Raw genomic sequence first — 24,049 nt, 5'->3', positions numbered from 1 at the left:
TCAGGAACTCATAGTCCAGTAGGAACCAATGGGTGTGGAGGGCACTGTGAGGTCACTTCTGCCTCTACAGGGGATTGGCCAACAGCAGGAACATGACTGGCAAAGGACTGTGAGTTCACACACACAGACGAGCAATGGGGCCCAATCAGCATGGCTTGATGAAAGATCCTGCTTGACCAGCCTGATCTCCTTCTGTGACAAGGTGACCGCTGAGCAGATGAGGGAAAGTCTGTCGTGGGCAGTGAATGCGCCACATGGGCTGTGGGTGTTGTGTCCTTAGACTGCAGTGAAGTCTTTGACACCGTGTCCCACAGCATCTCCTGGAGAAGCTGCAGCTCATGGTCTGGATGGTGTATGTGCGATGGGTAAAGAACTGGCTGGAGGTCATTTTAGAGCCATTTGTCCCCTTCCTGTTCACATGGGCATCCCATGAATGCATCACTGCTCTACCCCAGTGTAGACAGGCACAAGGCCTTCTCCTCCTGGACCTCTCACCAATGCCACTGTTTTCTCCAGCACCCTCATCCTGGACTGTGGGATGCCCAGAACAGCCCTCCCAAGACAGTTTGTCAAAGTCTTTTTTCTACTCCATCCTCACATCCCTTCTCAGTCCCCTCATGTACAGCTCAAGGACCAGAAAGGTTGGGTACAAGCCAGACATTGAGAAAAATGGTCAGGAAAGCTTTGAGGTGCACAGAGAGACCATCACCATGTTGGCAAGCTGCTCTCTCTGAACAGGCCCAGAGGACCTGGACAGCATTTGCTGTGTCCCAGAAACTCACCTGGAAGGTTGGGATATGGAGAAAAGGTTTGGTCTGGGAAGGGACAGACAGGGGCTGGTGGAACTGGCTGGTGTGACCATGAGACGTCTCTCCAACACCTCAGAAAAGTCCTGGCTCTCAGGGAGGCTACATGGTCCTCTGAGAAAGAAAATAGCAAACATGACTTATCATGGAATCATAGAATAATTGTGGCTGGAAGAGACCCTTAAGATCATCGAGTCCAATCATAACCTAAATCTGTCACTAAACCATGTCCCTAAGAGCCCCATCTATCTGTGTTTTAAACACCTTCAGTGATGGTGACTCCACAACCTCACTGGGCAGTCTGCTCCATTGCTTCAAAACCCTTTCCCTGAGGAATTTCTTCCTCATATCCAATCTAAACCTTCTTGTGTGCAACTTGAGGCCATTTCTTCTTGTCCTATCACTTGTTACTTGGGAGAAGAGACCAACACCCACCATGATAAAACCTCCTTTCAGGTAGTTGTAGACAGCGACAAGGTCTCCCCTCAGCCTCCTGTTCTCCAGGCTGAACAGCCCCAGCTCCCTCAACCGCTCCTCGTCAGACTGGTGCTCCAGACCCTTCACCAGCCTTGTCACCCTCCTCTGAACTCTCTCCAGCACCTCAATGTCTTCCTTGCCATGAGGGGCCTCAAACTGACCCCAGGATTCAAGGTGCAGCCTCACCAGTGCCCAGTACAAAGGAGTGATCACTTCTCTAGTCCTGCTAAAGCTCTGATTGAATCAAGGCTTGAACACCTTGGTGTGACCCAGTTGGTGATGGGTTGGACTGCAGACTCCTGAGGTCCCTTCAGCCTCAGTTCTCTCCTGATCCCATTGTGATGTTGGGCTCTGTTTCAGACTGGAGCAGAGCAGGCGATGATGGGGCAGGACCCACCTGTGCTGTAGGTGACCATCTAAACCAACATCCCAGCCAGGGAACCAGCCAACACCTCAGTGTGACTCGCTCTGGGCAACGTGTGAGGAGTCCTGGGCAGGGCAGGTTCAGAGGGCATGGGGCGCTGTGCAAGACACAACATGATCTTGGCTTCATGCTTGTAGGGCCATCACATGTCAGTTAATGTCAATGACAATTGAAATAAGAGGAACTGAAAACAAAGATCCAAAGCAGAGGAAGGTCTCAACATGCTTTTTTTTGGTTTCTTTCGTGTGGTGTCTTTTTTTTCAAAAGGAAAGAGTTTTCCAGAACTGGGATGGATTTAGGACACAAATGTGTTCAGCTGCAGGGACACAAACACCTGGTGCCAGTGTAGATGCCCCGGGAACCCCTGCCCAGGCTCCACCTGCACTGCAAGGTGCTCTGGTCTCCCCAGGTCCTATGTGATAGATGCCAATCCCAGGCCAGCACCTCAGGTACACTGGAGCCCTAAAATGGCCCTGGCTGTTTAGGGTGAGACAAGTGATGACTGATGTCTGCCTGGAAACCTGCACTTTTTTGATGTTGTTTTTTTGTTTTGGTATTTTTTTTGGTTGGTTCGTTGGTTGGGTTGGGTTTTGGTTTTGGTTGTTGTTCTTAGTTGTTTGGTTTGGTTTTTTTTTTGCATTGGTTTGTGGGTGTTCTTGTTTATTATGCTTGGTTTGTTATTTTCCTCGACTGGAGATTTTTGTTTAGTTGTTTTTTCAACACATTAAAATTTAAAAGAAAAAAGCCAAAAAGGGAATTATGAGGAAGTGCACTAAGGGTAGGAGAAGAAATATTTGTCTTCCCCTGTACTTCTATTACCAACACTCTCTGATTTCATCTCCCTCGTCATTCAGGAGTTCCCACCTCTCCTGATTCAATGTCCCTGTCCAAGGACAACTTTCCAGCACTGTCTGGACGTTTGCCCTTCCCAGTGCTCTCAGGTTTCTCCTCTACTTGCTCTTTGGTCATTCAGTGGCCTCTCAACTGTCTGGTTTCTGCTTTGAGCTTCAGGGAGTTACAAACTTGCCCCGTTCTTCAGAGCTCTAATTGACATGGCAGTCAACACACTCATTGTGTTTATTTCTATCCTCTCCTGTCTCTCTGTCTAAAGCAGTTCTTGTGTGGGTGTCCCTTGTGGATGCTGGACCTCATCAGATCCACTTACACACACAGCTGAGGAAAGTGTTTTGCTGTTGATTGAACTGTGCAGTGTTTGCACAGGAGAGCAGGTGGAGCTGGTGCACAGGAGCTGCAGCATCTCCTGCAGAGCTCAGTGGAGAAGTCTGATGGAGGAAAAGTGATGCAATCTCTGGTGGCCAATGAGGGACTCGGCAGACTGGGGGTGGGGGTGAGGAGCCAGGTTGTCCATACAGTGTCCAGCCTCAAGGACTGTTCTCCTGCCTGTCCAGATGTCTTCAGGAGACCCTCGGGATCAGTGTCCATTGTAGAGTGCTGCTGTCACTTCTTCTATACACTGGAAAGTGATTGAAAATACCCTTGAAAGAACAAGCCCTCCTTTATGAAATCTTCTTTGAAATCTTCATCATTAAGTGTCCCATTGGAACCTTTACAGTTAGTTCTGCAAGTCTTGAAGATTTGAAGGAAATTACAGAAAGAAACATCACTCGTTAGGGCTTTCTGTGTTTTAATGAACCCCATGGTGTATTTGGTGCTGAGTCCAAGAAACTCAGATACCAAGGACAGACTGAAGAATCTGCTCAAGAAGTCCAAGCCAGAAGCAAACTCCAAAGTACCTTGAAGCATTAATGGCCCCACTGAGGGCTGTTACTGACAAAGCCTCCCAGGGACTCGTTAGAGCAGATAATTGGAGGTAGTGATTGCATCAGGCACAGGCAAAGTGCAGCAGCTCTGATGCTGAGAAAGCCCTTGGTTTGTCTGATGAAGGACAATGGCCAAGCCTTGAGCCCCTGCCCCTGGAAGGGAGATCCTGTCCCTCACGTGTGGCTCAGGGCTCTTCCTGGGGCTGTGGGGAGTGCGATGCCCAGTGCAGGACAATGGTGTGACACTCCCTGGGGGTGCAAGGAGGCAATGGGGTGCCATGGCCATGACAACCATGTGTCTCCTCTTAGGCCTCGCTGGCAGGGACATCAGCCATAGCCAAGGGGACAAAGACCGTGGCTCTTTCAGGGACATCCAGCCTTCCCAGCACCCTTGGCCATGTCCACCAAGGTCCATCCTGCACTGTCCCAGGCCTGTGGCTGTTTCCCCACAGGCTGCAGACACCCCATGCGCTTCCCCACCTTGTTCTCAGCCCAGTGTGTCCCCACCTGTGCTGCTGTCTCTCCATCCTCACCAGCTGTTCCTGGAAACACAGAGTCATGACTGATCCAGAGTCCTGAATGAACACAGCACTGTGCTCAGAATGACATTTCTTTATCCTGAGCTCCACTCTGGATCTCCAGAGCTGCAGTTTCTGATGGTTTTCCTTCCTCATCATTTTCCTTCCTCATTGCGCAATAACAACAAAAAATTAAATATTGACACCATCTTGGAAAGTGATTTTCAAGATTTCTGAAGCTACTGCTGTGCTTTCTTGTCATGGTTTTACAACAGCCACCAACTAAGACCATGAGAGCTGCTCACATCCTGCTCCCAGTCCCCAAGGAGTATAAGGGAGAGAACTGAATGGGAAGGGAGAAACTTGTGGGTTTAGACAAAAAATTAATAAGACAATAAAAGTAATACACTACCACTAATAATATACGACAATATACATAAAGTAAAATATATGACACTCAGTGCAATTGCCCACAGAACTCCCACTGTGCTGAACAGGCAGCCCAAAAGAAGAGAGCACCCTGGTCCTGAACAGCTGATCCAGGCAAGAGAAAGTACAAGTGCAAAAGGCAGAGAGGCCCAAGGGCCAACTGAAAAACTGGAAAACATCATAAAACTGAACTAACAATGAACTCCCAATAGAATGGAACTTCCAAACAGAGCTAACCAGTGTAGCCGGAAAACCAAAACTAACGGGCAGGAAAATACACCTCCAGCTTTATAGTGAGGATGACACTAATGGTAGAGAATAGCTTGTTGATTGACCTGGATGTCAATCAATGTGTTGTCTTGTCTGTGTCCCCTCCTACCAATTTGCACCTGCAGCTGCACTCCAGAGAAGTCCTTGGTTTCACTGACAATAGTCCAGGTAAATTAAATAGAAATAGATAAATTAAATTAAGAAAATATACTCAGTGCCATCCCCCGTGTAACTCCAGTCACACGGAGCAGCCAGTCCTGCAGAAGGGAGCACCTTGGTCCTGAACAGCCCATCCCAGTGAGAGAGAGCAAAAGGGCAACAGGCAGAAAGGCCCAAAGGCCAACGGCAAAATGGCAGAACGGCAAAAGGCCGAACTGACATCGAACTCCTGACAGGATGAAACTTCTGAATGGAACTGACCAAACCAGCTGCAAAACCCAAAGTAACGGATGTAACCAGCCCAAAAGCTGGCTCCAGCTTTAGACTGAGCATGGCGCTAATCATAGGGATTATTTCATTGATGAGCCTGCATGTCAATCCAGGTGCTGTCCTGTCTGTGTCCCCTCCTGCCAATCTGCATCCACAGCTGGATGACCAAAGAAGTCCTTGGTTTCCCTGACAACAGCCAAGATACCAGTGAGTTCTGACATTCCTTTCATAGCAAATGGCAAACACTGTAAAGCTGCTAAAAGACAAAATGAACTCTATCCCAGGGAAGAAACAGCGTTATCTCATTATTCTCATAGTAAATCTAAACAAAAGACTGCACTGGCTGTGAAGGAGAGAGGTTCAAAATGCATGAAGAAAATCAACCCAATTTCAGCAGAAACAGCACGTTTCCTCAGGCTCCCCTGCACCAGGCTAAAGAAGTTTGGGTCTCTCAACATCTCCACACGTGACCCAGACTTTCTCTGGCCACACGACAGCTCCGCCCGTTCCTCCAGAATGGGGAATCTCACACTGGGACACACGGCTCCAGATGTGACCACACCAGTGCTGAGTCACGATGGGCAATAACTGCCCTTGTCTGGGTGGCCACGCTCCTCCCAGTGCAGCCCAATGTGCTCGTGGGCATGTTCCTGCTCAGCACCACTGAGAACTGGCTGAACATCCAGGCTCAGAGGGTTGTGACCAGTGGCACAAAGCCCAGCAGGAGGCACCATGAGGAGCACTGAAGGACACCATATCCCCACCCAACATCTCCTCCTACAGGTGTCTCTTGGGTCCCTGGAACCACCTCAGTGCCAAGGGGGAGAGCACTGCCTGTATGGGGTGGAGGAGATGGGGTCTGGAATGAGGGTCCAGGGGCAGTTTCTCCTGGTTGTTCATGCAGCAACAAGCTGGGCTGGATATTTGGAGAGAGGAACTCTTACTAAGGGCCTCCAATGGGCTTGGGGATGGTCTAGATGCATTCAGGGACCTTTACATCCTGGTTGTAATTATATGTGGGTCGCAGAACTGCAGACAGCTCTCAAGGTGAGGCCGCACTAATGCTGAATACAGCAGCATAGTCAGCTCTTTTGACCACGTGGCCATGCTGTGTTTGATGCACCCCAGGATGCCATTTACCGTCTTGACTGCTGGGGGACAGTGTTGCCTCCTGTTGACCCTGTGGCCAACCATCACGCCAGATCCCTTTCTGCAGGGCTGCTCTCCAGCCGCTCTCTCCCAATCTACACTTGCACTCAGTGTTACTCTCTCCCAGGTGAACAATCCAACTCTTGGACTTGTTCAATTTCATGCCCAGTGCTGGGTCCTGCACTTGGGTCACAACAACCCCAGGCAGCACTACGGGCTCAGGGAAGAGCGGCTGGAAATCTGCCCAATGGAAAAGGCCCTGGGGGTGTTGATGGACAGTGACAGAACATGAGCCAGCGTGTGCCCGGGTGGCCAAGAAGGCCCCCAGCATCCCAGCATGCATCAGGAACAGTGTGGCCTGCAGGACCAGGCAAGTGATCATCCCTCTGTTCTTGGCACTGGTGAGGCAGCACCTCAAATCCTGTGTTCAGTTTTGGGCCCCTCACTACAAGAAAGACCTTGGGATGCTGGAGTGAGTTCAGAGAAGGGCAACAAAGCTGGTAAGGGGTCTGGAGAACAAGTCAGATGGGAAGCAGTGGAGGTAACTGGGGCTGTTTAGCCTGGAGAAAAGAAGGCTGTGGGGAGACCTTATAGCTGTCTACAGCTACCTGAAAGGAGGTTGGAACATGGAGGGTCTTGGTCTATTCTCCAATGTAGCAAGTGATAAAAGGAGAGGAAAAGGCCTCAAGTTGCACCTGGGAATATTCAGTTCATATATTAGGAAAAGTTTCTTCATGGAAGAGTTTGTGAGGCATTGGAACAGGCTGCCCAAGGAGTGGTTGAGTGACCATCCCTGAAGGTGTTTAAAAGACATATAGATGAGGTTCTTAGGGACATGGTTTAGAGCCAGAGTTAGGTTAATAATTGGACTCAATGATCTTTAGAGTCTCTCCCAACTTAAATTATTATATGATCTCTTTGGGATGAGAAACGTGATGGGGCAGCTCTCCCAGATGGAGTACTGGGATGGATGGATGGACAAATGGGTGGAGAGATAGATGGAGTGGGACAGAGAGGGGGATCAGCCTATCAGCCTAAGGGCTGGGGCCAGCCATGGCATGATGGAAGCAAGGCCAGCCCCTCTTTGTCCCCTGCTCTGGTTTCCTCCTGTGCCAGCCCCTCTCACCAGCACACGACTCCTGGCCAGGAGCTCTTCATGCTGCTCCTGCTACCGCAGTGACAGAGCAGCCTGCCCTGAGCTGGGGAATGCAGAAACAGGGTTCTGTGGGTCATTCATTCCCCTGTTGAAGCTCAGAGCACAGGGAGCAGGCTGTGGTGCCTGGAAACCACAGCGAGACAGTCCAAGGCAGATCACGGAAGGTCCTTCACCATCTCCAGGAACACTGGGCACCCACAGATGGACACTCAGACCAGCACCATGACGTAACATGGTGCCCCATGTCCTCCCCTGAGCCATGAAAAACACAAGCACAGCAGCATGGCCTTGTGGGGGAAATTTATTCAGGCTGACCACAGCCTTGGAAGAAGAGCCCAAGCCCCAAAGACTGAGACTGAGGAAATCCCCTTTTGTGGGGTGTTTCAAAAAGATGGCTGCAATTTCAGAAATACAGTGATGTCAAAATGGGTCCACACCTGTATTACAGAGATGTGACACAGGACACCAGCTGTACCAGGGCCCCAGAAACAAGTAGACAGGCCTCTGAGTCACTGCTCTGGAGAAGTGTCGTGGGTGAAGAAATTCCTTGACAAACATGGTTATCACAGATGAAATGCTCAATGCACAGGAGGTTCCTGAGATGAACTGGAAATCACTTCTGAAGAGACATGAGTAACTCATTGCTGCTGAAAGAAAAATTACTGAATCAGCTTCTTCAGTGCCACTTTCAGCTCCTGGTTCCTCATGCTGTAGATGAGGGGGTTCACTGCTGGAGGAACCACCGAGTACAGAACTGACACCACCAGGTCCAGGGATGGGGAGGAATTGGAAGGGGGTTTCACATGGGCAAATATGACAGTGCTGATGAACAGGGAGATCACGGCCAGGTGAGGGAGGCAAGTAGAAAAGGCTTTGTGCCGTCCCTGCTCAGAGGGGATCCTCAGCACGGCCCTCAAAATCTGCACATACGACACCACAATGAACACAAAACATCCCTCAAAAAAAGAAGCGCTAAACATGATAACCTCAAGTTTCCTGAGGTAGCAATGTGAGCAGGAGAGCTTGAGGATGTGGGGGATTTCACAGAAGAACTGGCCCAGGGCATTGCCCTTGCACAGGGGCAGTGAAAATGTATTGGCCGTGAGCAGCAGAGCATTGAGAAACCCAGTGGCCCAGGCAGCTGCTGCCATGTGGACACAAGCTCTGCTGCCCAGGAGGGTCCCGTAGTGCAGGGGTTTGCAGATGGCAACATAGCGGTCATACGACATGATGGTGAGAAGATATAGCTCTGCTGAAACTAAAAAGGCAAACAGAAAGATCTGTGCAACACACCCTGCATAGGAAATGGCCCTGGTGTCCCACAGAGAGTTGGCCATGGATTTGGGGACAATGGTGGAGATGCAGCCCATGTCGAGGAGGGCGAGGTTGAGCAGGAAGAAGTACATGGGGGTGTGCAGGTGCTGGTCCCAGGCTATGGTGGTGATGATGAGGCCGTTGCCCAGGAGGGCAGCCAGGTAGATGCCCAGGAAGAGCCAGAAGTGCAAGAGCTGCAGCTCCCGAGTGTCTGTGAACAGCAGGAGGAGGAACTGGGTGATGGAGCTGCTGTTGGACATTTGCTTTTCCTGAGCACGGGGCGCTGTCATGAGAAAAAATAAGACAGTGAGAATACAGGGCAGAGTTCTCTGACAAAAATCAAACCAACTCCCTTAGACCTTCGCCTGTCACACACAGACACTCTTGTGTTTTTCTAGGAGTACCTTTTTCAGCACTGTGGCTGCAACCCTGCTTGGGGCTGGAAAATGTGCAACCAAGTGCAGGGCGTCTGCCCATGGGCGGTCGATAAGTCAGCCCAGCTCTGCAGAAGTGGGGCCATGGAATGGTGGGGACTGTCCTGTTTCTGCTAACACAGAAGGGCTGTCAGCACTTGCTTTCCCAGTGATAGGGAACAGAGATGGTGAAGGCAGTTTAGGAGTTCCAGGCTTTTTACATAACCCCCATATTCACTGCAGAGTGTTGTTGGGTGTCAGAAACCCTCAGCATTTCTGCTGCACTCAGGGAGAACAGAGTGAGTCCTGCGAGACCAGAGGGTGCCTGTGGGTCAGTGCAGAGTGAGGGCAGCTGCTCTGTCCCTCTGTCCTGCTCCAGCTGCCCTGGGCTGGCACCTTTCTGAGATGGGAGCTGATCACACTCCCATGTTACCCTGAAAAGCCACTAGGCACTGCTGAGAGCAGAGGGACTCACCACAGACCATGACTGGTCTCACCCTTTCCTAAGGTCTCAGCACCCAACGTTTAGCCCAGGACACACACAGCTCATTCCCCAGCTCACAGACTGCATTGCCCACAGCCCACAGGTCAGAGCAAAGCTGGGACACCTGTGCCCATGGACACACCTGCAGAAAAGGACCCCCAAGATCAGGCTGTGACTCTGCAGCTGAAACTGCCATCCCCAGAGAGCCTGACAGCAAGAACAAGATCCCAAGAGCAGTGACCCAGAGCAGGGGAGCAAGAAGGAAAATGCGGTGAGGGTGGGGGTGAGAGAGGCCAGGGCAGAGGCAGCCGGGCACTCAGACAGCGTCCCCCTTCCCCAGCTGTGCAGCCACCTCCCAGACACCAACAGTGCCGGGCAGCTGCTCTCAGCCCCTGTGCTCTGCAGAGGAACTGCAGCTCTGGCTGCACAGGAGCTGCTTCATGCCTTGGAGCCCCCGGCCCTGAGGGCAGAGGCTTTGCTGGGTGGGACAGGAGGCCAGGGGGCTGCTCACAGCAGGGATCTGACCTGCAGGGGATCATATTGAATTGTCTCTGTTCTCCCTCCCACAATATATCTGGTTTAGATTTCCTCTCCTTCCCAGATTATATCCCTGCTACCTGGAGATTCTCCCCTGGGAGGTGTTTCCCTGTCCATGTCTGTTCCCTGTCAGTGCTCACAGACCATCCCACCCTCTGTGCCCTCCCCCTGGCCCTACAGATCCTGCCTGTTCACAGGCACTGCCTCGGGGCATCTTCCTGTCTGCAGGCTGGAAAACAGGACAGGTCAGACTAAGGCTGATGGGCCCAGCAAAGGGGACCCTGCTGTGCACAGGCAGAGGGGTGGGGAAGGGATGTCATGAGCCTTCTAGCAGATGTGCTGATCACTCAGAGTTGCAGTTTAGGAGTCTCAGTGACTTGTTTCAGCATGAGGGCTCATTTTTATTTTATCCTTTCCTGCACCCCCCACCCCTTGGGAGAGGAAACTAAAAAGACAGACTCAGCAAAGCTCCTTATCTGTCTGCTAATCCTTGCATTGATCATCTTGTTGAGGCATCCCCTTGGAAAAATCCTGGGTGTGATCTGGATGTGTGGATGTGTGAGAAGCCCTGACCCACACAGCACCCTCTCCACAGCAGAAGGATCTTTCCTGCCCAATAGGGTTTGCTCCTTCCACCACAGCTTCTCCCCTCAGTGTTGCTGGGATCTCCCGGGCAGGCTGAGCGCTGACCCTGGCAGGCGGCAGAGTCCCTGTCCGGCACAGCCCTGGGGTGCAGGGACCCTGCTCTGCAGGACAGCCCTGGGCACCCCTGCCTGCACATTGACATTTACACCCCACAGCCACCCTGGGGAGAACGCAGCATTCACGTCTTGTCACTGACAGTGCAGAAGGCAATCCCTGCTCTGCAGCACATCCTCCCCTCTGATCAGAGAACCTCTGAGAGCTCTACTTACATCTCTCGCAGACTCTGCAATGTGACAGCTTTCTGAGATCCTACCAAGATTTGCAGATGCAATGCCCTGCAGCCACAGGCTTCATATCTGAGAGGATTTCATTTCCAGTGACTTCTCAGCATCCTCCCAGCCCAGACTGCGTTTCCCTCTCTGTGCCTGGCTCCTGTGCCCTCGGTGCTGCAGGCAGAGCCCTCAGCCCTGCTGCGTGTGCAGAGGAGCTGCTCCTGGGCAGAGCTGTCTCTCTGCAGCGCTGCCGCTGCCATGAGCTCCCTGTGTCCCAGGAGCCCAGTCCAGCTCAGCAGCACAGGAGCAGCCCATGATGTCCCTTTCTCTGTCCCCTCTGGGCTCCTCCAGGTGTCCCTGGGGCTCCAGAGGCACATCCTTTGAGACAACCTCAATTAATCAGTGATGTTGATTTTTCTCTCCTCTGAAGAGACACGTCATTGTGTTCTTTGTATTAAACAATGAATTAGTATGAGAAGCAACTTTTCTTGTCCCATCATTAGACAGGGCACCGGCAATATTACAGCAAAGCATCTAATAACTCCAAACAAGGGAGGAATATCTTCAGTTGAATAAATTCAGGTATTCAGGCATTTTTTTTCTGGTTTTATACTCCTAGGTCTAGAGAGACTTTAATCAGTCTTTGGACGTCATGTCTGTACTCTGCAGCAAAGCCTTTGCACACAAGGGCTCTTGGACACTTGGTACCAGGTTTCTTGTGGCAGGTCAGAGCTGGGCTGGTGCCACAGCTGGAGCGTTTCAGCCCAGATGTGAGGCCATGTCCTCAGCCAGGGACCTGACTGGGGAGCTGGAGCTGTCAGTGCTGCAGACAGAGCTGTGACACGGATGGAATGAACTGCCAGGCAGGGTGGCAGCAGTGAGTTCATCTGGTCTCAAGGACAGCAGCCTCCAAGCACAGCAACAGTCCGGATCAGAACTAAGTCCGGACCTGTAAGGCAATTCAAGGCCCCATAAAGAGCTGTTACTACTGCAGGAACAGTTAAAGGAGAAACAAAGACACTGTGTGGACACTGATGAATTTAATAAGAGGTGAGAATCCCTCTGTCCTCTCATTCTCCCTCTTCACCAGCAAGGTCTCCCAGGCCTCTGTGGCTGGAGGCAGAACAAGCAGCAGTGGATGGGGTCAAATCAGGGGTCACTGGAACTAACACAATCCTTTCCAGTCTATGGGACAGCAGGGGCAGCATCCCAGGAGCTGGGACAGCAGGACCATGTCACAGTGAGGCCACTCTCCACCATCTGTGAAAGCTCATGGAGACTGGGGGGACTCCCTGACCACTGGCAGCTCTCACACAGTGTGTGCACTTTTCAAAATAGCCAATGGGTGAGCAGGGGAACTAAGGGCTGTGCCCCAGAGCATGGCCACTGGGACCCCATTTCTGGGTGTCTGGAAGAGAAGGTGACGGGGTTCGCCCAAGGCAGGTTGTGCCTGTCCATCCTCTTTGCTTTCTGTGAGGAAAGGACAGGGTTGTAGATGTGGGGAAAATATTGATGGTCTGTTACCTGGAAGTCAGCAAGGCATTCAGTGTCATCACCTGCAATATCCTTGTGTCCAAGGTAGGATATTATGGTGTGTGTTAGTGTGCAACTAGATGGCTAAAAAGCAATCTGGATGGTTGGGCTTGGAAAGGTGCTGTAGAAAGGGAGACACGGATGGAATAAACTGCCAGGCAGGGTGGCAGGAGTTAGTTCATCTGGTCCTCAAGGACAGTAGCAACAGTCCAGATCAAAACCCACTCTAAACATGTAAAGAGATTTATGCAGGGTGCATTGTGCCTGTCCATCCTCTTTGCTTTCTGTGAGGACAAGTCAGGATTGCTGGATGTGGGGACAATACTTGTGGTATTTTACTTGCAAGTCAGCAAGCCATCCATCATCATCCCCTGCAATATTCATGTGTCCAAGGCAGGATATTATGGTCTGCTTTGCTGTTCAAGTAAATGGCTATAAAGCAAGCTGGATGGTTGGGCTTAGAAGGACAGTAGGTAAAAGGAGAAACTTTCCAGTCCTGAGGACAGTCCAGCACTGGAAGCTGTTTCCCAGGAGTGCGCACTCACTCTGTCCCAGAAAGTGACCAAGATGTGTTTGGATAAAGCCCTGAGCAATCTGCTCTGACTCTGCTGTGAGCAGGAGGTCGGTCAAGACACCTCCTGAGCTCCCTTTGAGCCTGAATGACGCTGTCCTTCCTTCTTCTTCATATTTTCCATTTAGGGACAGCTCTCAGGTTCTCCCTGAGCACAGGAATAATTCAGAGAAGGTCTAGGGCTGCATTACAAGTGCCCCCAAACAGCCCTGACCACAACTTTTGCATCCTTTTTCTGTTGCCCTGACCCAAAATCTTCTTTTTTGTTGTCCTAATGCCTTTCCAGAAAGAACTGCTCATCTTGTTAACCCTTTCAGAGCAGGTTGTTCAAGAGGTGTCAGCATCCATGTAGAGTCTGCACATCAGCCAGACACAAATCCATCATTATAGAAATGGAGACGAGGCTCTTGACCAGCTCCTTGCACCGAGCAATTGGCACAACTTGTCCGCTGAGATTCCAGGGAACATCTGAACTTTAGTAAAGCGAGAATTTTTAGTCCTCTCTGAGCATCCTGGTTCATCTCCTGACCCATGTGGTGCTTCAGGCTGTGAAGAGAATCAAAACCAACTTCTTGACTGTGGTAGTTCCATTTTACATGGTGCCAAATAGGGCAAATGAAGGGGGCTTATAACTCCAATCTCTGCTGCACAGTTGGGACTTCAGAGATTAGAAATATAGGGAATGATGTTGTGTCAGTGCACACCACATGAAGATTCTGGCTTCCTTTGTGCCTTTTCAATAAGCTGGGATCTGTTCCTTGGCTTTCTATGGCTACAAAGGAAACAACTCCCCTATGCCACCTGCCCCTCACACCAGAAAAAGAAAGGAGAAAATGTATGGAAGAGGGATGAACTGGGATAAATTCTGACCAACAGGGGTATTCTTTCAATAATAAAAAAGGTAGAAGTGAGAGAAAGCACTGTTCTAAGAACTTCATACAGGAGGCCAACTACTGAAACACAATATGTGTTTTGAGAAGTGAGAACGACTGCTGGGAGCTTTAGTTCCTCACCATAACCAAGAATACTGAGTGTTATGTTGCTGTTATTAGTGATAGTACCACTATTCAAAAACATCCTTGAGCACGTCGCTGTCATCCCTTGGCTCCAAAGCTCAGCCCGCTCAGTGTTTGACAGGACTGCTTCAAACATCTGTGACCCAAGTCTTTTACCCAAGGAAGGTAAAAACTTCCAGTGCAGGCACCAAACCAGTGCCCAACCTGCCTGGAGAGCCAGGACCGTTGTGTCACACAAGAGCCACCCTGGACAGAAGCTACAGTTAGTGAGAATTGAAATTATTTAAACTCCAATCATAGAATCACAGCATTATAGAATTATTTAGCTGGGAAAAGACACATAAGAACATGAAACTCAAACATAAGAACTCCACATAAGAACTCCAACAATAAACCATATCGCTAAGTGCCACATCTCCATGTCTTTTAAACACGTTCAGCAATGGAAGCTCCAATCCTGAGCTGGCAGGACACCATTGGCTGCAGTTGGACATAAGATACTGGTCATGGCGGTGAGTTCAGCCCTCGCTGGCAGAATGTCTCACACCCTCACTGAGGAGGGCAGGGGGCTGGGAGATGGGAGCACGTTTCAGTTTCCAGATCCCAGCACAGAGCCCAAACCATCCTGCCCTTGGACTCTGGATCCCATTTCCTGAGATGCAAGGCTCGTGGCCTTCTGAGGGTAATCATGTTAAAAGGCATGAATATTCCTTCAAGTGTTTGTGTAACATGTATAGGAATGTCAGTCGTATATGCTCATATTTACATATTTGTAAAATAGTACACTGCATCAGTGGTAGCCCCTCTGGCAATGACAATTAAATAGGTATTTGCACTATAAGGCTCCATAACTCATCCACAAGCACACATCTAAGTGGTTCAGATGACGGGTGGTGCAGGGTGCACTGTTCAAAATGACCCACGGGTGAGCAGGGGAACTAAGGGCTGTGCCCCAGAGCATGGCCACTGGGACCCCATTGCTGGGTGTCTGGAAGAGAAGGTGACGGGGTTTGCCCAGGGCAGGTTGTGCCTGTCCATCCTCTTTGCTTTCTGTGAGGAAAGGACAGGGTTGTGGACGTGGGCAGAGCAGTGGTCGGCTGTTACCTGGAAGTCAGCAAGGAATCCTGAATCATCCCCCATAATATTCTTGTGTCCAAGGTAGGATATTATGGTCTGTGTCAGTGTGCAAGTAGATGGGTAAAACCAATCTGGATGGTTGGGCTTGGAAAGGTGCTGTAAAAAGGGAGAAACTTTCCAGTCCTGAGGACAGTCCAGCACTGGAAGCTGTTTCCCAGGAGTGCGCACTCACTCTGTCCCAGAAAGTGACCAAGATGTGTTTGGATAAAGCCCTGAGCAATCTGGTCTGACCCTGCTGTGAGCAGGAGGTTGGTCAAGACACCTCATGAGCTCCCTTGGAGCCTGAGTGACGCTGTCCTTCCTTCTTCTTCATGCTTTCAAATTAGGGAGAACTCTCAGGTTCTCCTAGACCACAGAAGTAATTCACATGAGGTGCAGGGCTGCTTTACACGTGCCCCAAAACAGTCCTGACCACATCTTTTCCATCCTTTTTCTTTTGACCTCAGCCAAGATCTTATTTTTTGCTGTCCTAATGCCTCTCCAGAAAGAACAGCCTGTGTTGTTAACCCTTTCAGAGGAGGTTGTCCTAGAGGTGTCAGCATCCATGCACAGAGTCTGCACAGCAGCCAGACACAAATCCATCATTATAAAAATGGAGACGAGGCACTTGACCAGCTCCTTGCACCCAGATATCAGCGTGACATGTCTGCTGAGATGCCAGGGAACACCTAAAATACACGTGAAGGGTATGTGAGTCCTGGTTGGGTATCCTGGCTTGTCTCCTGACCCATGTGGTGCTTCAGGCTGTGAAGAGAATCAAAACCAGCCATTGGACTGGGGTAGTTCCATGTTACACGTGTCACACAGGGCAGATGAGGGAGCTCAGAACTCCAGACTCTGCTGCACTGTTGGGGCTGCAGAGACTGGAAATGCAGGTGACAGTGTGTGTCAGTGCACACACATACAGATTCTGGCTCCCTTTGGGCCTTTGCACTGACCTGGGATCTGTACCTTGGCCTTCTTTGTCTCAAAAAGAAACTGTTCTCCTATGCAACCTGCACATCACACCACATAAAAATAATTAAAAGGTAGAACAATAATGAAAGAAGCACAATTTTAGGGTAATTCTGTCCAAGAGGTGTACTCTTTAAATGATTAAAACAAAGAAGAAGCGAGAGAAAAAGCATTGTTCTAAGAAATTCCTTCAAGACACAGCTACTGAGGTGTAGTAGATGCTTGGAAAAGCAAGAATGACTGTTAGGAATGAAATTAAAGAGATTTAAATCATCATCGTCATCAGTGAGAATGAGGAGTTCCCTGTTACTGTTACTAGTGACAGCACCACTGTTCACAAACATCCTTCAGAGCATCTCCATTTTTCCTGGGCTCCAAAGCTCATCCTGCTCAGAGTTTGACAGGATTGCTGCAAACCCCTGTGACCCAAATCTCTGCAACTGTCTCTGCTCAACAGCCTTTTACCCCAGGAAGGGGAAAACTGCCAATGCAGACACCAACCCAGTGCCCAACCTGCCTGGAGAGCCAGGAGAGTTGTGCCACACAACAGCCGCCTCTGAGGGAACCTGGAGGTGATGGGATTGAAATTGTTTCAACCCAAATCATAGAATCAGAGAATCATAAAATCATTGAGGCTGGAAAAGACCCTTAAGAATATGGAGTCAAACCATAAATCTAACACTCCCAGGTACTCCACCAAACCAGGTCCCAAAGCGCCACATCTCCACGTCTTTTAGACACCTCCAGCAATGGAAGCTCCAATCCTGAGCTGGCAGGACACCATTGGCTGCAGTTGGACATAAGATACTGGTCATGGCTGTGAGTTCAGCCCTCGCTGGCAGAATGTCTCACACCCTCACTGAGGAGGGCAGGAGGCTGGGAGATGGGAGCACGTTTCAGTTTCCAGATCCCAGCACAGAGCCCAAACCATCCTGCCCTTGGACTCTGGATCCCATTTCCTGAGATGCAAAGCTGGTGACCTTCTGAGGATAATCATGTTAAAGGCATCAATAATCCTTCAAGTGTTTGTGTAATATGTCTAGGAATGTCAGTCTTATATGCTTATATTTACATATTTGTAAAATAGTACACTGCATCTGTGGCAGCCCCTCTGGCAATGACAATTAAATAGGTATTTGCACTATAAGGCTCCATACCTCATCCACAAGCACACATCTAAGTGGTTCAGATGACGGGTGGTCTGGCAAACGTCACCCTTTGTGTCCCCAGGTGATGGACACTGCTCATGTGCCTCTGCAGAGAGTGGCAGGAGCTGGATCCCCTTCTCGGGACAGACTCCTTCCAGGAGAGACACAGACACAGGGGAACTCATCGAGGCTTTACGGCATTTCACTCAGCATCATTTTTGACATATTGGGTGCTGTCCTGTGACTGCCCTTTCTGCACAAATGATCATACAAACACAACCATTTAGTGAGACATGGTCATAAAGGGACTGTTATGGACAAGAAATGTAACCATGAACTCTGGAGAGGGCGAGGAAGTTCATAATAAGCACCAGGAAGAACCAAGAAGCTCGAGGCCTCTTCTGAAGAGCGGGAGGCCTGAGCAGCCATGATTGGCCATTGTAGGTGTGGGAGAGGGTCAAGGCATGTCAGGGAGAAGCAATGAGATGGCTGATGGCTTCAGTGAACCCTTCCAGCCATGTCTGAGCCCAGCAATGGAAAGCAGTTGATGTCTGCAGGTGGAGGAGGAACAGGAGGAAGATCTTCCTGGGAATATGGAAGTTAGGAAGGCCTCTCTTGGGCTAATCATGTATGGCAGTGCCATTTGCATGCTGTGGGCATGGCTGTGCCTGGGAGATGGGGAACGGCTGCTGCTGGGGTGGCTGTGCTCAGTCATGGCCCATGAGCTGACGCTGCTCTGCTCCTCTCTTACACTGCCCACACTTGGATGGTCCTCAGGAATCATCCATGAGCCTGGTGGATGCATGAATCTCATGGAGTGATGGGTATGGATCCAAACAGAGGATTCGTGCAAGTTTGGAAGAGGGACATTGAGGTGACTGGTGACCATTGCCAGGTGTATGAAAGAAGTTGGATGAGTTGTGAGGAGCTCACAGGCATTTCCAACTCCACAGAAAACAAGAGCCTTGCAGTTAAAACAACAGCACTTGACATAAAACACACAACCAAAACACAAAATAGTCACACTGACCACAGGAAAAGCCTTGAAAAATATTGGAGAAAGATCTACTAAGTCCCAGGGGTCAGGGCTCAGCCATTCTGGTGATGAACAAGCATCAAGGGCTCACATGGGAGAAACCTGGGGTTTGATTCTGCCTTTCACTTCATTAGAGGTTTGTTCATTCTTTCAGTAGCTGCAGTTCAGGATCATGGCACCAGAGGGCTCACTAACATCTAAAATGGTCTTAAATGCCAAGGCTCTGTGCATCATTTTCCTAAAGGCTTCAGGTCTGGTGTGGATGATTAGAGAGACTTCAGGAATAGCCAGAGAGCATTTCCATAATAAATAGCAATAAAGCCAAATTTCTTCTATTTGCTCCCCTGCTCGCCCTTCCCTCCCTTTCCAGAACAGGTGGCATCAGCAGCCTCCAGTCCATATTGATGTGGAGTGTCTCCTAGTAGAGACTGAATATGTCAGAAAAGTGGGTGCCTAAATCACCATGTGAGTGAGGAGACAGGCCAGGACAGCTCAAGAGGAGTCACACTCCTCTGGACCAAGAGGTGGGTGTCCCTGGCAATCTCAGGTGCCACAGCACAGCGATACTTGTGTTCAGGGAGCTGGTCAAGTGACCCATCTCGTGTTCTGTAACGGTGTCTGAGTTTGCTCAGGTCACCCCTGACTTGAGCCCCATCCACTGCTGGGTGTTCTCCAGACTCCTGCCTTCAGGAACCAAGTCCCAGGAGACCTTGCTGATGAAGATGGAAGCAAAGAAGCCATGAAAAACCTCAGTCCCGTCTGATTCTACTCTTATGAAGTTCAGCAGCAGGCCCACGTTCACCCTGTCTATTCTTTCACTGCAAATGAAGCTCCGTCAGATCATCTTGCTGCCGTTCCTATGCAGGTATCAAATCCAGGCCAGCTTTGTCATCATCCCCACGTCCATGGACAAGGTTTTTAAATTCCTCCTTTGCAGCTTCCCCTGCTCCCACCTCCTGTGTGCTGCCTTTTGCCCTGGAGCTCCATCAGTTCAGAGGAGCAGCCTCATGAGATAAATGCTTCTTTTCATGGGTACTTGGAGAGATCATTCTTGTGCTTGGAGCAGCCTGTCCTGTAAGGATTATCAGATTTCCTGAGCTCCTTCACCCTTCAGATCTACTTCCATGTCTCCACTTTGCCCACCATCCCCCAATATGTCAAAGTCTTCCCCTCTGGATTCCACCAGCCTGTGCTCTGCTGCTGGCCTTCCTCCCTCCCCTCTGGTGCCTGGGACCACTCTGTGTCCTGGTCACAACAGCCAAGGTGGACACTGATGTTCACATCCCTCACATCCCTGTTTCCTTGTTTCCCAGTTCCACATCCAGGTGAACATCACCCTTGTTGGCCCATCAGACAGACATGTTAAGCAGTTGGCCCAAGATCCTTTAGACTGTTGGCAGCTGCAGCTTTGCCTGGCCAGTGAATGTCAGGACAATTACAGTTCCCCATACGAAACTGCTCATTCACTGGTGCGTTACTTGAGTTGCTGACAGAAGATCTGTTTCTTCTCCATGACCAAGTAATTTGTAGCACACGACATGTTGTCGCCCTGTACTGGGCTTACATGGTAAAGACTTGGAACTGTGGGTGAGTGTGCGTGTGCTACAGTTGTCACCTCTCTGAGAAGACAACAGGAGTTTGACCAACGTCAGACAAAGCCGATTTCAACTGCTCCAAGATGGACCCACTCCTTGCCCAATCTGAGCCACTCAGTGATGCTGGCAGCACCTCTGGGATATTGTATTTGAGAAAGGGTAAAAAACACTGCACAACAGCAGGTGGGAGAGGGGAGGGAGAAGATCGGAGAGAAATGCTCTGCAGACATCAAGGTCATATCCCATAGGACCCAAGCAGGTCCCTCAGCAGGCCAAATCCTGCTCTCCTGAAATCCTACTCTTGGCCTTGTTCTCATCTCCCAGGAGCTTCAGCTCCACTTTCCCATCCCTGACTGTTCCATCCTGACCAGCTCTTTCTGGTTTGTAAGTGTTAAGTCCCACAGGGCACCTCACCCCACTGACTCCTCAGTCACTCCTGTCAGGAAAATGTTGTCAATGAGCTCCAAACCCTTCCAAACCCCTCCACCATTTCCAGCCGTGGCCCCTCAACCACAGATGTTGTTCTTCCCTGCATGGATGGACACCAAATGAGTAGTTCAGCAGTGCAGGTTTGTATTTTATAGATGAGATGCAAGAATGCACATCATGTATGTGAGTTGACATGAACCTGAGTGAGCACAAATACCATCTGGTTATTCCAGGGGGTTCCATAAGGGCCCGTTGGACAGACAGTGTCTCAAGATCACTTCATGTTGGGAGGAACATCCCATGGGAAAACACGTGAATGCAGCCCTGGATGTGCTTCCTTGAACTGAGCTCCCTGTGTCCATTCCACATGACGTGGGACATGTCAGATGAGTGCAGAGCAGGGGGACAACCTTAGGGCTGAGGTACCTCCCATCCCTTGGGAGTGGCAACAGGAGGTTTTCATTGAACAGATGAGCTGTGAGCATGCACATCATGTATGTGAGGTGAGAGGAACCTGAGGTGAGATGAGCCCAAGTGAAACCAAACAGCCATTCCTTGAGGTTCCATGAAGGCCTGTGGGACAGACAGTGTCTACAAGTCACTTCACGTTGGATATTACATACCAGAGAAATCTCCCTGGATTCAGCACTGGGATGTTTCCCCAATCAAATAATTAGTAGGAAATATATTTGATAACTTTGATGAAACAAGCATACATTCATGTGGTCAGGTATTGGGTCATCGGAGTTTTATGGATTGGTATGGTGTGTTAGGACATCAGTTGTGTCCCAGTATCTCATAATCCAGTAAGAAGCATGTATGTGTAAAGGAGACAGTGAGGTCAGTTCTGTGTCTAGAGGTGACAGCCCAGCAGCAGTGACATGGCTGGGAAAGAACCTCTGCCCAAGTACCCAAAGGCCCTACCCAAAAAGAGGCCTTGGAGACGGGTTGTCATGTCCATTCCACATAAGAACCTGATGGGACAGCAGCAGGAGCATGGTCGCGTTTGTCAGAGAAGCTGAAAGGCCAACAGCAGTCAGGGGATTTAGAAGATCAGTGTGAGGCTCCTTCTCTCAGGTAAAAGGTCTCTAAACATCTTGTGAGTTGGGTTCCATGCATGAAGGCCTGTTTGTGAGGTGGCTGAGCTTTCCTAGGTAATAGCAAGAAGCAGAAGAGGGGAAAAAAAAGGTCAGAAAGTGCAACTTGGAAGGTGAGGACTGGATATCAGGAGTAAGAAATGTCACTGGAAGGGCAGTGCTGTAGGGCAAGAGGTGACCCAGAGGGAGCTGGATCAGCCCATGGTTTGTGTTCCAAAGAGCAGCCGGTTAGGGTGCAAACACAGCAGTGAAGGTGCAGAGATGCTGGGTGAGAGCAGGTGGGAAGCGAGATGGGTGTCTGCAGCCTGCAGGGAAAGAGGGGCAGGGGCAGCACCGTGTGGAACAGCCTGTGGTGGAGATGGCAAAGGGCGCTGTAAGGCTGGAAGGGACCCACAGAACCCAGATCTGTGTCCCCTTGGCCAGGGCAGTTGTCTCTGCCACTGACCCCAGGAGCAGACATGTTGTCCTCATGGCACTGGGGCCTCGCTGCCTCCTTGCAGCCCCATGGGGAAGCTGGAGGTTGTTGTCCCAGTGTTGTCCTTCCCTGGGCCTTGCACACCCACATCTCACGGTCCCAGGAAGAGCCCTGAGCCGTGTGTGAGGGACAGGATCCCCCTTCCCATTGCCTGGAGGTGATGGCTTCTCCTTTCTGCTTCAGAAAGCAAACCAAGGGGTTTCTGAGCATCGGAGCTTAAGAAAAGACTCAAAGGAGACCTCATGGTGGCTACAGCTTCCTCACAAGGGGAGAAGTAAAGGAAGGTACTGATCTGTTCTCTGTGGTGACCGATAACAATACCCAAGGGAATGGAAGAAGGGTGTGCCAGGGGAGGGTCAGTGGGACATGAGGAAAAGGTTCTCCCCCTAGAGGTGCTGGACACTGAACAGGCTCCCCAGGGAGGTGTCACGACCCTAACCTGACAGTATTCAAGAAGAGACTGGACAACGTCCTCAGACACATGGGGTGACCTGTGAGGTGTCCTGTGCAGGGACAGGAGTTGGACTCCATGATCCTTGTGAGTCCTTCCAACTCAGGACATTCTAAGATTCTATGAAACACTAGGTCAAAAGTCCATGTTTTCATTGTACAGATGAGATGTAAAGACACACATCATGTGCATGTCCAGTGTGTGCATGTGGTGAGATGAACCCAAGAGAGCACAAACGCCATCAGCTGTTCCTTGGAGTGCCATAAAGGTCAGTGGGACAGAGATGGTGTTCAGGGGTCTCTTCCAACCTGTGTTATTGTAGGATTCCATTAATCTTTTCCTTGGAGATCTAAAATGCCCCAGAGTAAATACAGCAGCTCCTCTGAGGAACGTTTCTCCACTCAAACCCTTGATAGGAAATCTATCAGATACATTTGATGAGAGCAACTCAGTTTGATCTGCTCACACACTGGACCACAAGGAGGGTGATGTTGGGTACGATGTCGTGTGGTCACTTGTGTCTCAGGAACTCATAGTCCAGTAGGAACCAATGGGTGTGGAGGGCACTGTGAGGTCACTTCTGCCTCTACAGGGGATTGGCCAACAGCAGGAACACGGCTGGGAAAGGACTGTGAGGTCACACACACAGACGAGCAATGGGGCCCAATCAGCATGGCTTGATGAAAGGCAGGTCCTGCTTGACCAGCCTGATCTCCTTCTGTGACAAGGTGACCGCTGAGCAGATGAGGGAAAGTCTGTCGTGGGCAGTGAATGCGCCACACGGGCTGTGGGTGTTGTGTCCTTAGACTGCAGTGAAGCCTGTGACACCGTGTCTCACAGCATCTCCTGGAGAAGCTGCAGCTCGTGGCCTGGATGGTGTATGTGCGATGGGTAAAGAACTGGCTGGAAGGCATTTTAGAGCCATTTGTCCCCTTCCTGTTCACATGGGCATCCCATGAATGCATCACTGCTCTCTGCCCCAGTGTAGACAGGCACAAGGCCTTCTCCTCCTGGACCTCTCACCAATGCCACTGGTTTCTCCAGCACCCTCATCCTGGACTGTGGGATGCCCAGAACAGCCCTCACAAGACAGACTAACAAAGCCTTTTTTCTACTCCATCCCCACATCCCTGTTCAAACCCTCATGTACAGCTCAAGGACCAGAAAGGTTTGGTACAAGGGGGACATAGAGAAAAATGTTCAGGAAGGCTTTGAGGCGCACAGAGAGCCCATCAACATGTTGTCAAGCTGCTCTCTCTGAACAGGCCCAGAGGATCTGGACAGCATTTGCTGTGTCCCAGAAACTCGCCTGGAAGGTTGGGATATGGAGAAGAGTTTTGGTCTGGAAAGGGACAGACAGGGGCTGGTGGAACTGGCTGGTGTGACGTGAGACTTCAAAACCCTTTCCCTAAAGAATTTTTTCCTAATATCCAATCTAAACCTCTCCGTGCGTAACTTGAGGCCATTTCCTCTTGTCCTATCACTTGCTCCTTGGGAGAAGAG

At 50.3% G+C, this 24,049-nt stretch overlaps 1 protein-coding gene across 1 annotated transcript; it reads right to left on the bottom strand.

The window, feature by feature from the left end:
• Positions 1–8,098: 8,098 nt before the first annotated feature.
• Positions 8,099–9,013, bottom strand: LOC308050595 (olfactory receptor 14J1-like; the record flags this gene model as incomplete). Its single annotated transcript, XM_080360757.1, has 1 exon — positions 8,099–9,013. The coding sequence occupies one exon, from the start codon at positions 9,011–9,013 to the stop codon at positions 8,099–8,101; it is 915 nt and encodes a 304-aa protein (XP_080216883.1).
• Between the last annotated feature and the right edge of the window lie 15,036 nt (positions 9,014–24,049).

The sequence above is a fragment of the Nesoenas mayeri genome (genome assembly GCF_963082525.1).
Source record: "Nesoenas mayeri genome assembly, chromosome: 29".
In the NCBI taxonomy this organism is placed as follows: domain Eukaryota; kingdom Metazoa; phylum Chordata; class Aves; order Columbiformes; family Columbidae; genus Nesoenas; species Nesoenas mayeri.
This window is presented reverse-complemented; position numbering and strand designations above follow the sequence as displayed.